General features: G+C 37.6%; 1 protein-coding gene across 2 annotated transcripts in view; it reads left to right on the top strand.

The window, feature by feature from the left end:
* nbas (NBAS subunit of NRZ tethering complex) overlaps positions 1-13,653 on the top strand; it is a 145,995-nt gene that overhangs the window by 107,048 nt on the left and 25,294 nt on the right. For both annotated transcript variants that reach the window (XM_016536040.1, XM_016536039.1), the window contains exon 48: positions 157-352. In XM_016536040.1, the coding sequence (XP_016391526.1) occupies positions 157-352 (196 nt within the window). The remainder of the gene's footprint in view (positions 1-156; positions 353-13,653) is intronic.

Raw genomic sequence — 13,653 nt, 5'->3', positions numbered from 1 at the left:
CAGACACACACACACACACACACACACATATATATACATACATACACATATATATACATACACACATATACACATGTGTGTGTGTATATATATATATATATATACATATACATATATATTCTGATTTTATTTAATGTTAATATTCTTTTATTTCAGTGGGAATATGGTAACATCTGAGGACATGCTGGCATGGTTACGACCTTTTTGTGGGGACGATTCTAAACCTGTACGACCCCGACTTGAGGTCCTGCAGATCCTAGAACATTCATTCAGCCTCAGCGATGAAGACATCCACCTGCTGGTGTTCTTCAGGAGCCAAGCAGTTCTGAAAGCCTGCTGGCCAAACAGAAAGGTGAAAAATATGCATATACCCACACTGGCACAAAACACGATTTACACTTCACACATAAATATTATTACATTCCCACATCTCTGACTCAGTATTAGCTTATTTCCTCTGTGAGGCACTGTGAATGTAATCTCATTTTACAGCGCAGCCCTTTGCGAGTTAGCATGTGCTTATAGGAATTGCTTCACTATTCTCGTACATGTACAGTAGTAGTGTGTGTGTGAAGGAATGAGATGTATTTGGTCCAGGGATTACCGATTGCCTTCTTAGCCATGCTCTTTGGCCTCACCTCATGTTGTTTTGGGGATGTGAACATGTCATTCTGCCGTTTTATGTGGTGTTCTCTGTTTGTATGTACCAGTGAAGCTGGAGTAAATTCAAGAATTTAATATATAGCAGAACTAAGAAGCAATTCTGTCTAAATCTGTCAGTGTTCTTCTTAGGAGAATGACCTTCTGATTTTCCTTGCTAAACTTTTGGTTTACAAAAGTCAAAGAGATCAGATAAATATACTAGCAGAACATAATTGAATTATAATGTTTATTGCCACTCAGATCCGCCTGCGGTAGAGGGATCTTGTTTATACATTTTTTAAAAGTGAATTATTAAAACAGATTTTCTTAATGTTTAAAAGAAGAAATGAGGCTTCATGTAACAAGGAATCTAATCTCTAAAAGAGTGGATGGATGGACGGACGGATGGATGGATGGATGGAAGGATGGATGGATGGATTGACGGATGGATGGATGGACAGACGGATGGACGAATGGATGGATGGATGGACAGACAGATAGACAAATGGATGGATGGATGGATGGACAAATAGATGAATGGATGGATGATTGAACAGATGCATGGATGAACAGACAAAATTTATGACAGAATCAAAGACTTCTCTCATTAATATGCCTCCATAATAGTTCTTTAGTTAGTTTTCTGTCATAAAGTGAAGAGTCACCTCATCTCACTCAACACACATTACAAAAATACATGCTGTTAATCCATTTTCCACCGAATCACATAATCCATTCTTTCACTAAACTTTAATCATGCAAATGAATATTTATATAAGCAGACGCTATCAGATGTTTGGTTTCATTTTAAGAGGATTACTCCGCCAATTGTTTAATAGAAAAATTAAATGCAACTTTCAGTATTCAGGGGTTTAAAGCAAAAGAGCCCCTCAAGATTGCTGTAAGTAGTTCCAGTTTCCCATCAGTCCTTGATTAGCGTTATTTAGTGGTAAACAACAGAATATCAAGCTTATATTGGTTGGAAAGAGCCATTTTTGGCATGTCATGGATTTGGATTTGACTAGTTTAGAACATGTTGAACATTAAGAATGAAGTTTAACCTTTAATTCCACAGATTATCACAGGGTCTCCAATGTTGGCAATAGCTTTGTTTTTCTCAATGAAATGAATTGATTGTGTCTTTATTGTGATCTGAAAAAGGAAAGGAAATGAGGGGAGTCTTAATGAGAAGTCATGCCCTGAAGGAGGAGGAGTAATTAAAAAGAACAGATTGAGGGAAGGGAAAGAGGTTTGGCTCTATTTCACTGAGGCGTGGAGTCCTCGAATACTCAGATGCCTAAATCCTGATTGGGATTGCTGAGCCGGGCCTGTTCGCTCTGAGCGATGGGCATCAGGCCACGGATCGCTGTCGTTGCATGTCTGTCTGCTGAGAAGCGGACGCTGGTTTACATCACAAGCCACAGAGTCTGGTTATCAACTGGTAGCCCCAGGTGTACGTGTGTCTTTATTTATGTCAATACCTGGGTATTTTTTGCTTTTGTCTGTTTTTGTAGTGTGCTTGTTCAGGCCCACATGATTGTGCGCGCGTGTGTGTCTGTTAATATAACACTTCTACCCCCTGTATCCCAAACTTATCATCTCCTAACTCACACACCGGCCCGCTCTGCCCAGCACCATAGCAACCGCGACTTTACTACTGCCAAGCAGGAGCTGCGTTTCAGGTCTCGCATCTGTTTGTTCTGTTGCATGTTTTGCTGAGCTGTATATTCTCTGTTGTTGTTTACTTATTCGGCATTGCAGTGGTGTTTATCTCCCTGATGTATGAGGTAGCATTATTGAACTTTATCAAAGCGGAATAGGGGCCGTCCTTTGAAAATCAACAAGAGGAAACGTCAAAGCTCATAGAAAGAGGAAGAAGCAGCGCGTGTGAGCAATGGAAAGCGCCGGGATGGTTATTGCACGGTTGTCTGATTGAGGAAATGACTTTGATCGCAGACAGAATGAGAGCGGTTGGACTTTTTGTCTCATTCACTAACTGTCAGTGGAATGTGATAACTCTTTCAATTACATTCATCAGGTTTAATTGCTGACGGGTTTCCCTATAAAAATGACACATACTTACCCTCAGCAGAAATCATTGTAGCTGTAGAGAAATTCTATAGAGCCGGGATTTTTTTTGTTTTTGCTGCCAAGTTGAGGTTGCACTTTTTCTCTTCTTTTTAACAAATTGCCTTGACAGTCAACTCGACTGCTTGTTCCCCCTCTACACTCAAAACAGGTAACTCCTATACATAGGATCTTTGAGTTTATTCTAGTGAACCTCTAGATCAACTCTGAACTTTGGGGTTCCAGATAGGGAGGTATAGATTTTCTATATTTATATGTTTAAAAAAAAAATTTCCCTAAGCAGTTTTTTGTAGCTGTAGGTTAGGCCTATATATTTGCGAAGTAATGCGATCCAGACACAAATGTGAACTTGATGCACTTAAAACTGCTGCTAAATAAAACCATATTGTGAATAATGAATATTGCACTAATTAATAATTATAGAATTTAAAATAAATAGTATCGTGAACAGCAGTTATTTACAGTATTTATTATTTAACAATATTCATTTCAATTTCTACATATACCAACACATTTTAGCATTTCAAGTTTTATAAATTACTATTAGTTTATGTATTTCAAATGAACATGAATTAAACATGGACAATATTATATGTATAAATTAACATAAATGATTAAATCATGTAAAAAAAAAAAAGTTGTTTATTGTTAAATTATGATATCTACAGTAATACATAAACTCGTTGAACCATAACATTGTAAAACTGTTACCACATAATTATTATGTGATATGTGATTGCAAAAAGATTGATTGTTGCATTTGTCTATTGCTTTTTCTATCATTGATTGTCCTGTTAATGATTTCCCATCAAGAAAGTGACACCCAATCTGTGGTCAATCAGATATTACAGATGCTGTCAAGCAGTCAAGGCCTTTCATGGCTTAAAGGGGTGGTTCAGTGTTTTTTTTCTAGGCTTGATTGTGTTTATGGGGTGCAGTCTAACATGTGTTAATGCTTCGTTTTTTTAAAAAACATTATTTTTCACATAATTTACCTTTATTCCACACCGCTCGTTTTTGTAGGCATTAAACTGCCAGAATTTTAAAAGACGATATCTCCGTTTGTATTGAACTTTCAGCTTCGTAACTTTGCAGATATTGTTTATGCTCAAACAGCAACATTACACACTAACTAACGTTAAAAAAGTGAAATCGCAATCAACCACCCCTTTAAGTTCTCATTCTGTGGCACTGACGATAGTAATTTGTGGTTGTCTAATAAGCTGCTATCGAATGTCTTGTTTGACAAGTCATGAACTTCTCCAGAACAACGTATTAAAATGGCAAATTCTCTCATAAATGTATTTGACCTCACCCAAATGTTTCTAAAAGAAATTTGATTGAAATGGCCTGCCTTATCTGCATTTCCCTGGCAATTTCTGCCTGCATTATGTAAACGATATCTACCCCTTTGGCAACGCAGTGACTTGTGTTCAGATCCTCATCCCGGTGGCACACGGCGGTGGATTTTTGTCTCTTAATTTTAGCCATCCGTCTTAGCCTAACGGCAACAAAATGTCACAATCCCTATGAGTGCTTAGTGTTCGCTTGGCAGAGGACAGCAGCTTTGTCAGTCTGAATTGAGAATCTTCATTTGGCAGCTATCTGTGTCCCAGACTCCCTTGTTTACTTGTGTTCTGAAGTAGTTATTGATGTAATGAGTGCAAATGAATTTGAGGACGCTGGCGTGTGTACACATGTGTGTTTGGGATCAGACATGGGGTGTTATCGTTGCCATGGTCCCTTGACTTGATAATCTGGACTCATTTGTCATGTTAAGAAGCCGTCAGTATTTAGGTTAAACGGGGATGGTGTGTGTGTTTGTGTGTGTTTAACCGTAGACAAGCTTAATGACTGGGGTTAATGTGGTCATTAAAACAAGGTCTTCGTTTCCCCCCGGAGTGCATGCTTTAATATGCCCATGTTTAGCAGTGCTGTTTTAATGTCTTTATCCAGCTGTGTATGTGATTGTGTGTGTGTGTGTGTATTTGGCTGTTTGTTAATTACAGAGAAAGAGCTAAATGCACCACATTGAAGCCTTCCTGTTAGATACTAGTCAATTAGTTAAGTTGCCTAGTTTATCTCTTATGCTCACCAAGGCTGCATTTATTTGATCCAAAATAGTGTCAAAACGGTAATATTATGAAATATTACAATTTAAAATAACTGTTTTTATTTTAATATACTTTAAAATGTAATTTATCCCTGACGGCAAAACAGAGTTTTCATCTGCCATTACTCCAGTCTTCAGTGTCACATGTACCTATATGTCATATTTGCACTTGCAAATTATTTATTCATGTAAGTGTGTTTGTATTCTGTGTCATTTTGGTGTGCTGAGATTTTCTGACTCCTACAAAATATCACACAGACACACATACATACACACACACACACATTTGTGTGTCTTCAAAATGTCAGCATGATGTGACATCAGACCCACTGGCAGTGTGTCAGCTCCGGTCTGTCACGAGCGCGCTTGTATTTCACACGTGTCACTCTCCTCTGTCATTAGCCCCGCCTCCTCGGCACAGCCCGGGGCAACGCTTACATCATCTCCCCCTTCACAGGCTTCAAATGTCAGTAAGTTTCACTTGCCGTACTCTCCTGCATTAACTTTCCAAGGTCTTAGTGAGAGTTCCTCTTGCTTCTAATTTCTTGAAATTCCTCTAGTTTCTAGCATTCTATTTTTGTTGACTTTATATCAAAGCCCCTTTCAAGAAAAGTAAATTCACTCAGTGGCCATATTTGCGATGCCTCTGGGTAGCTATTTCGGGCATGCACAACCTATTCCTATCCACTTGAATGGGGAAATACTAAAATCTCAAAGACTGCTTGCCAAATTCACATTTAAATAATATCTTATTTCAAATCGGCAATACAATTTGACATAAACGCTTCCATAAATGTTTCTTATCCTGAAATATCATTTAAAAAGTATATTTGAGGTTTGTCAAGCCAATGCACATGTGTAGTCCCAAGCATTTCTCAGGACACAGACTGTTTCTATGGGAACCGGAGCTTCTAATGGCATCTGCAGTGACGCAATGACTTTGCCGTTTTGCGATTGGCTGTTTTATTTAGAAGGCGGGACTTACTGCGCGCCATAGTTTCTCCTATTAATAGTAATACGAACCATCTTGGTATATGATTGTATAAGAGTCTATTATGGTATTGGTGAAGGAAGAGAAACTGGCATGCTATTCTCACTATTTCTGCCATATTAAGCTTGAGCAAAGAGTAGTATGCTATTATGCTATTCAGCCATAGTTTTGTGGACGTGAATTTTAATTTGTACTTTTTTTACAGAAACAAAGCTTCTAGAAGGGAAACCACAGTCGGGGGGGATAGGTAAGAGTTCAGAGAGTGTTGGTTGAAGAAAGTGTGTTGGAAGCAATCGCAGTGAGTAATCGCAGTGAGTTAAAAAAGGTTACACAAGGAGCTTTCAGGAGGAGGCACAGTGTGATTGGGTTGGTCCTGCAACAACATTCCTGTCAATCGTGAAGTTCACAAGATCAGAGAGTGTACAATTTGTCATTTCCACCTTGCCAAGCTTGCACTGGTACGGTCCTTCTCCCAACGGTCTGACGGCACTTTGGACTGGGAACAGTGTTGTTCCAGGCCCTTACCTTGCTCCTAAAATCATAGAGCACTTGTTGGTTGTTGTTCCAGGTACAACAAAGGCTTTTGATCCAGGAGCATGTCCTACTTGTGTACATGACATGTCTTACTTGTGTACATGACATTAAGCAGGTCTGAGTTCAGGTTTCCAGAGGTTTGATTTCAGGTGTTCAGTGTCTTAAAGGTGACTCAGCTTTGACGTAATGGTCTCAGGAATCAAGAGCACACTGAACCTGGGCTATATTTGGAAACTGTTTTACCTCTGACAGATTTATGCCAATGCTGAGAAGATACAGTGGGTTTTATGTGCACCTCATCACACACAGACAGCCGTGATCCATCAACGACCTCCGTCCTTGGCCTGGAGCTCCATTAGCATGTGCTCATACTGTATGTGGCTGCAAGGATGGCCAAGAGTTATAATGGTTAGGGGGGGGCGGGGTATGGAAATCATGGAAAGTACAGTCAGCATACTATGACATACTGTTAGTTCTAAGAGTTCAATATGCCCCTAGTACTGCAAGATTCATTTAGAAATTATGATGACTATGACATCACAACTATTGAGAAATTTCTGCAAAATTTTGTACAAAAAAAAAAAAAGGCAGTAGTCAGTAGTGTATCAGTGAAAAAAGCACAGCTCACACAGAAGTCACTTTCAAACCAAGCTGCTGTCTATTAGTCAATGTGAGGAATTTGCATGACAAACTTGAACCCGTTGTGAAATCTGCGTGGGGAAATCTTTTACCTTAACCAAAATTCCTGTTTGCACATACTCCTATGAAACTCTTACTCCTATGAAAATACCCAATTTCAACTGTGAACATTTGCAGAACAGTGACAACAAAATGCGACCACACCTCAAGGCTATAATCAACAAACTCATTGTCCTTGTCTCTTATGAAAGTTGTGTTTTGTGTAAATGCATCAGTTTGTTTAATCTACAGTGGGCACCATAATTGAGATCCCCATTGTTTGTCAGGGATTCCCAAATTTCTGTCATTCAAACTCCAAAATCTGATACATTTATTTGAATTACACCCTAAGATTTTAATTTAATTTTAATAAACAAAGGTAAAAAAAAATAAAATATAGAGGGAAATTTTTCAAATATACATTGCATTTATTTCAAATTATATTTAGTTTAATTTTACATTTTTATGATTTAATTATTAGACTTGCAAATGCTCACAAACCGATTGCAGTTTGGAAAAAAACCTGGTTTATGTGCTTGATAAACTGCTCTGATTGTAAGAATTTGTCATCTTCTTACCTAAAATATTCTTCTATAAATAGTTATTTTTAGTGTACACATGTTGTTAACTTGTAGCATTTTCAAAAGGGCTTCATTGTAGTTTAACTACTTTAAATTGTAAGTAACTTTCAGTTTGTAGATCTACAGTTTCTGAATACTACACCATGAGAAAAAGCAAAGCAAAAGTACTAGATTTTATGATCGGTCCTGTCTAAGCTGAGTTTACAACTTCATTTACGGACTCTGGACAGGCTTAGGCAGCTCATTTGGTTTTCTACCTTCTTTGATCAAGGTAGATATCCGTTTTCTCCTCTATGGTGTAAGTGTGATTGCGTGTCCCTCTCTGTAGAGACCTTCATCTGAATGTCTGTCCTTTTAAGACAGGATCAGAATATCAAACTCCAGTCCCCCAGCGCTGGGATTTGGATCAGCTGTACATTGAGAGCACAGGGTAATCTCTTGCTTCTGGCTCTGCATAAATCAAAGAGCTGACTTAATATTTAATTATGCTCCAGGTACTTCTGTCTGTGTTCTTCATCTCACTCGCTCTCTTTTCCTCTGAAGCTAAGAGGAGCACATTCTGCCTTTGTAAGGGTCTGCCTGAACAGCTAATCACATACAATCATGTTAACAGCAGTGAGGTCTCACAGCTTAACGGAGTCAAGTGGCGTTTCATCAAACATAAATAAAAAAGAACAAAATTCCATATCACTGGATATGAACAGGTGTGGAGTCTTGTTGGAGCTGTGGTGATGCAGGTTCAGGTTTGTCCAGTGGCTTGATGCATCGTGTTCTGAACTAGTCACATGACTAGTAGTGGCATGTTTATTGTCACATATCTCTAGCTAATATGTCTAAATTTTAGTAAAGGTTTAGTGCCACTTTCATGCAGTTAACAGCAATGAAAATTGTATTGTATTGTATTATATTTTATATTATATTATATTATATTATATTATACTCGAAAAATAACACCATAGTATTCTGAGGATTGCACATTTGAAAAAGCTGAACGCCATAAAAAAAACTTATTTGTTTATTAATTTATTATTTATTTATTTATGTATTGGAATTTACATATAGATGTTATTTTGTATATATTTTATGAATTTTTTTTCTGAATGTTTCAGTGTTTATTTAAAGTTTGTTCTGTTAAAGTTTTAAACATTTTTACAATTATTATTGTTATTATTTTTATCATTAAAAATAACGTTTTTTTTTTTGTCTAAAGGCGAAAAACTATTATTTTAAAAAATGCTGTATAAAAATAAACACAAGATTGCTTTGGAAAGTCAGTCTTATGTAGAGCGTTGTCCATTTACTGATTAGGTCAAGCTCTCTCTCTCTTTATCTCTTCCTCTAATATAGTTTTATGGGCTTTCCTATGGATAATTTTCTAGCTAAGTGGTGCATAGCAAAAAAGGGTCTACTCCACAAGAAACTGAAAAAAGCAAGCAAGAAAGAGGATTGCAATGCATTGCAGCGGGTGAGGTAAAACTGGGTGTTTTTGTTTTTTTATTTGGCTCTCTTTTTCTTTCTAGCATTGACTTTGAGACTTAAAATCTTAAAGCATAAAGTTTGGTCCTAGAGAGCCGCAGTCCTGCAGAGTTCAGCTCCAACCCTAATCAGACACACCTGAACAAGCTAATCAATGTCTTCAGGATTACTAAGGCTATAGGCAGGTGAGTTTTTCTTTTCTTTTCAGGGTTGAAGCTGATCTCTGCAGGACTGCGGCTCTCTAGGATCGAACTTGCCTACCCCTGATCTAGACCATTGGGAATGATAAGTGCGTGTGAGAGTGTTTGTATGTGTGTTTTGTGTTGATTTCAAAACACTGCAGTGACTGTACATTGAGTTTATTGTTCTTGGTGTGTGGTCAAGACACTTTTTACCTAAATCAGTGCTTTACTAATCACTCTTGTCTGTCGGGGGCTTTTTGTGTATTGAAAAGATAACTATGAAGCAATGATACATTTCTCACCATCCCTGTAGTGCATTTGAATTATTTTAATCATTGCTTAATTGCCATAATCTGCTTCACTGAGCTGAAATGCAAGCATTCTTAAGAGACGCTGAGAAAGAAAGAGAATGAGTGGCATTTTTTCATTATCTTTTAGAATGTTTTTTTGTCAAATCATGCACGTTTTTTTAATGTTATTTGGAATGTAAAATAAATTTGTATATATATATATAAATTATGCAAATGTATATAATACACAAACTTTGTGCTTTATAACACATAAATTGTACAACTTCCTTCCTACCTAAGATTGTACATTCTAGACATTGTTTGAATTGTGGCCTATTGGTCATTGAACATGTTCCAACAGGTTAAGCTGTGATGCCTATGAAGTTGAAGTGAGTTTTAGCCCGACTCGCATCATTTCCAGATTCCATTTTCACCATTTCTCCCTGGACTGGTTTGAGTGTCTCAGAACCTGCTAATCTTTCTAATCTAAATCGAATCTAAATTTTCATGCACAACAGTCTCTAGCGCTTACAGACAATGGTGCGAAAAACAAACATTGGCACCTCTGCGGTAACTGGAAAACAACCACCCGTTAAGACAGTGTCATCATTAAAAGCGTCTCTGAACACACGGCAACAGCAGCAGTAGACCACACCAGGTTCAGCTCCTTTAAGAGGCAGCATTGAGCAGAGGCAGAGATTGCAAAAAATGCTGCCTGTTCTGACAAATCTCAGTTTCTGGCGTGACATACAGTACAGATGGTGCAGTCAGAATTTTGCACATGCAACATGAATTCATGGATTCATCCTGTCTTGTTTCAATGATTTTTGGCTGGTGTTGATGGTGTAATGGTGTAAATGGACATATTTCATTGTTGCTGCTCACCATATGTACTTTATAGTCAGTCTACCCATTTTCAAATGTCTACTTTCAGCAGCAGGGCAACAACACATTTTCTGGAATAGCAAAAATGTTTAGAAATACGTTGACTTCATGTCAACATGGATCAGAATCTATTACATTGTCCTAATCAAGCAAGTTTCCATGTGGCACAATCAAAACTAGGCATGCACCAATGTATCGGCCAATAATGATGATCGGGGCTGATTTTATCCTGTCAATCAAAGGTGTCATCAAAAACATGCCAGACTGCAACTCGCATGTGTAGAAAATGCCTTTTATGTAGAATTCAGGGCTGTCGAACAAAATCTCATGAGCTCAGGTATCACAGGTCCTGTATGGCCCTATGAATCACATGTAGTTCAAGCCAGGGTTTCCAGGTCCACTGTTTTTCCCTTTATCGAACATTTTTTACTTCTGAGAAGAAAGAAAGTTTCAGCTTTCAAAATCTGTCCATTTTATCATATTGGTGGAGAAATTTAGTATTGTTCATCCCTAATCAAAACCCATTTGATAGTTATGTGGAAAGTTTTTGGAGAGTTTCAGGGAAACGGGCTATCTGGCATATTTGCATTTGTGATTTGATGCTTTGTGTTTCATTTGGCTTTGTTTCATTTTGACACGATGTAAGAATGTTTCCAGAATCTTGTTGAACTTATAACCAAACTTCAGGCTGGTCTGTGAATAAAGGATGGGATCATCATAGATGTCGTAATTTTGCCCCTACTGCGTTAGTTGGTGACGTAATGACTGTTGGTTTGCTGAAAAACAAATCGTTTTTCCACAGAAACACTCAACCTTGTAGTGCACTCAAGTGGTACGCCTCCTCAACCCCTCTCTGAATATTCACGAACCCCTCCCATACGCATGCATAATTAATTAAATATGTGGAAGATACTGAAATCTCAATGCAAATGACTTTTATTATTCAAATATTGAAATATTAAATGCCATTATGCATGTTTTCCAGGTGGGAGCATGTCAAGAATACTCTGGAGTGAAGTTCACATTTCTCTTTAGCATATGAGGGCAAAAGTGTAGTTTCAAATGCTTGCATTCTCACAGTGTGATACGGATATTGATGTTTCATATTATAGCTACAGTGGACCTGGGTCAGGTGAGAGACAGACAAAGCTTGTGATTTTGTTATTGGAAACAGGCCCTGCGCTGCGCCTTTACAACAAAAAGGATCAATATTTGAAGAGGTTTCCGCCTGTCGGTAGCCTTCCTATACAGTTGTCATAGAGTTGGTTGATTATGTCATAGTGAATATACATTTTGTATGAATTAATAATTATGTATACACTAGTTTTACAGAAATGTTTCTTAAGCACCAAATCATCATATTAGAATGATTTCTGAAGGATCATGTGACACTGAAGACTGGAGTAATGGCTGCGGAAAATTCAGTTTTGCCATCACAGGAATAAATTACATGTTAAAATATATTAGAATAGAAAACAGTTATTTTACATTTTAATAATATTTTGGTAACACTTTAGTATAGGGACCACTTCTCACTATTAACTAGTTGCTTAGCATGCCTGTTATTAAAATATTGGCTGTTTATTAGTACTTATAAAGCACATATTCTGCATGATATTATACATCCCTAATCCTACCCCATACCTAAACTTAACAACTACCTTACTAACTATTAATAAGCAGCAAATTAGGAGTTGATTGAGGAAAAAGTTGTAGTTAATGATATGTTAATAGCGAGAATTTGACTTTAAAATAAAGTGTGACCAATATTTTACTTTGGTCTAATAAATGCAGCCTGGGTGAACATTAGGGGACTTGTTTCAAAAACATAAAAACATATTACTGATCCCAAATGTTTAAACTGTAGTCTACACAGGAAATATATATTATAGTTACTCATCTAAGCATCTGGAGCTGTTAATATAGTCTTAATATTGGACAAAAAACTTCAATAATTGACAAGATTTAAAGCTTATAGAAATTTCAGACAAATTTTTCTTGCTATCTACTATTGGTTAGTCCAACTGATAGTCCAAATAGCATATAAAAAAGCCTTTCTGGTCTAACTGGTTGACTTAACGGTTGTTGCAAGCAAATGTCAAGTTCACCATGCACATTTCACTTCAAAAATATTGGACAAACATTATTTCTGATTGATATTTTTAGCTAGTTTCTATCATAACCAGTTGAATCAAGCTAAAAGCTTGCTCGCATTTCACTGTTGTTTTATTCTGATTGGTATCGCCTGATTTTTGTAAGTGTGGTTCACATTGCATAGTTTGTGTAACCCAATGCATTGACATTAGGCTAAATACACAAAGCTATATGTTTATAGAAATAGCAATCAGTATTTTATATACAGTGGTCATTTGTTAACTCTATATTTTCAGTGCAGGAAAATTCCTGTATTTTCTGTATCACCAGATCCAGCCCATACATTGTAGCTGCTAGACCTTCTTTTTATATTCTCGCTGCATCATCTTTGTAAAGTCTCGGAACCAAAGCTCCAAACAGATCCACAGACATCAGATCCCTTCGGCTTTTGCGTGCAGACATGCTGACACACACTTTTGCGCTGACACACACATCATGCATTTACTGACATAAGCATGCAGTGCCATGCTAGAGCGCACATCACAGGCTGCTGAAGAGGTATGGAGATTACGCCCTGGAGTATCATTCTTTAGAAACTCAAGGGCCCTCCAGCCGGGAGCCGCCGTCTTTGTATGGAGCAAAAAAGGATTTGGTGTGTGTCGGCATTACCTGAAAATCTCCCTCCTATGGATACAGATGTTCAGTTGTTCTTATGCACTGGGTATTCTTAATTGGCTCCTACATTTATGTCTCTTTATTCTGTCCTTCCTCTCTCCTCCCCATCCCTTCCTCTCCTGCCTTTTTAAACCGAACGACCTCTATCACTTCTTAGCCAGGGCACAGGGGAAACGATGGAAGTTAGGCAGTAGGTCAATGAATATTAATAAGACATTTATACTTCTTCCAAAGGCCAGCCAAGTCCTCTTTCTTGCTTTCTTTCCATCTGCTCACCATTTCCATACTTGTCTTTCATCCCTCCTGTGACATCACTCCATCTTCAGTGAATGAAAAGAATGAGTTGTACTCAACACTGACCTTATAGGCCCCTTGAGCCACAGAACCAAGATGGGGTTCTTGCCTAATAGCAATGTATAAAAAA

This window comes from Sinocyclocheilus rhinocerous, unplaced genomic scaffold (assembly GCF_001515625.1).
Source record: "Sinocyclocheilus rhinocerous isolate Xijiao unplaced genomic scaffold, SAMN03320098_v1.1 scaffold605, whole genome shotgun sequence".
Classification (NCBI taxonomy): Eukaryota; Metazoa; Chordata; class Actinopteri; order Cypriniformes; family Cyprinidae; genus Sinocyclocheilus; species Sinocyclocheilus rhinocerous.
The sequence above is the reverse complement of the archived record's forward strand: the minus strand, read 5'-3'. Positions and strand labels throughout refer to the sequence as shown.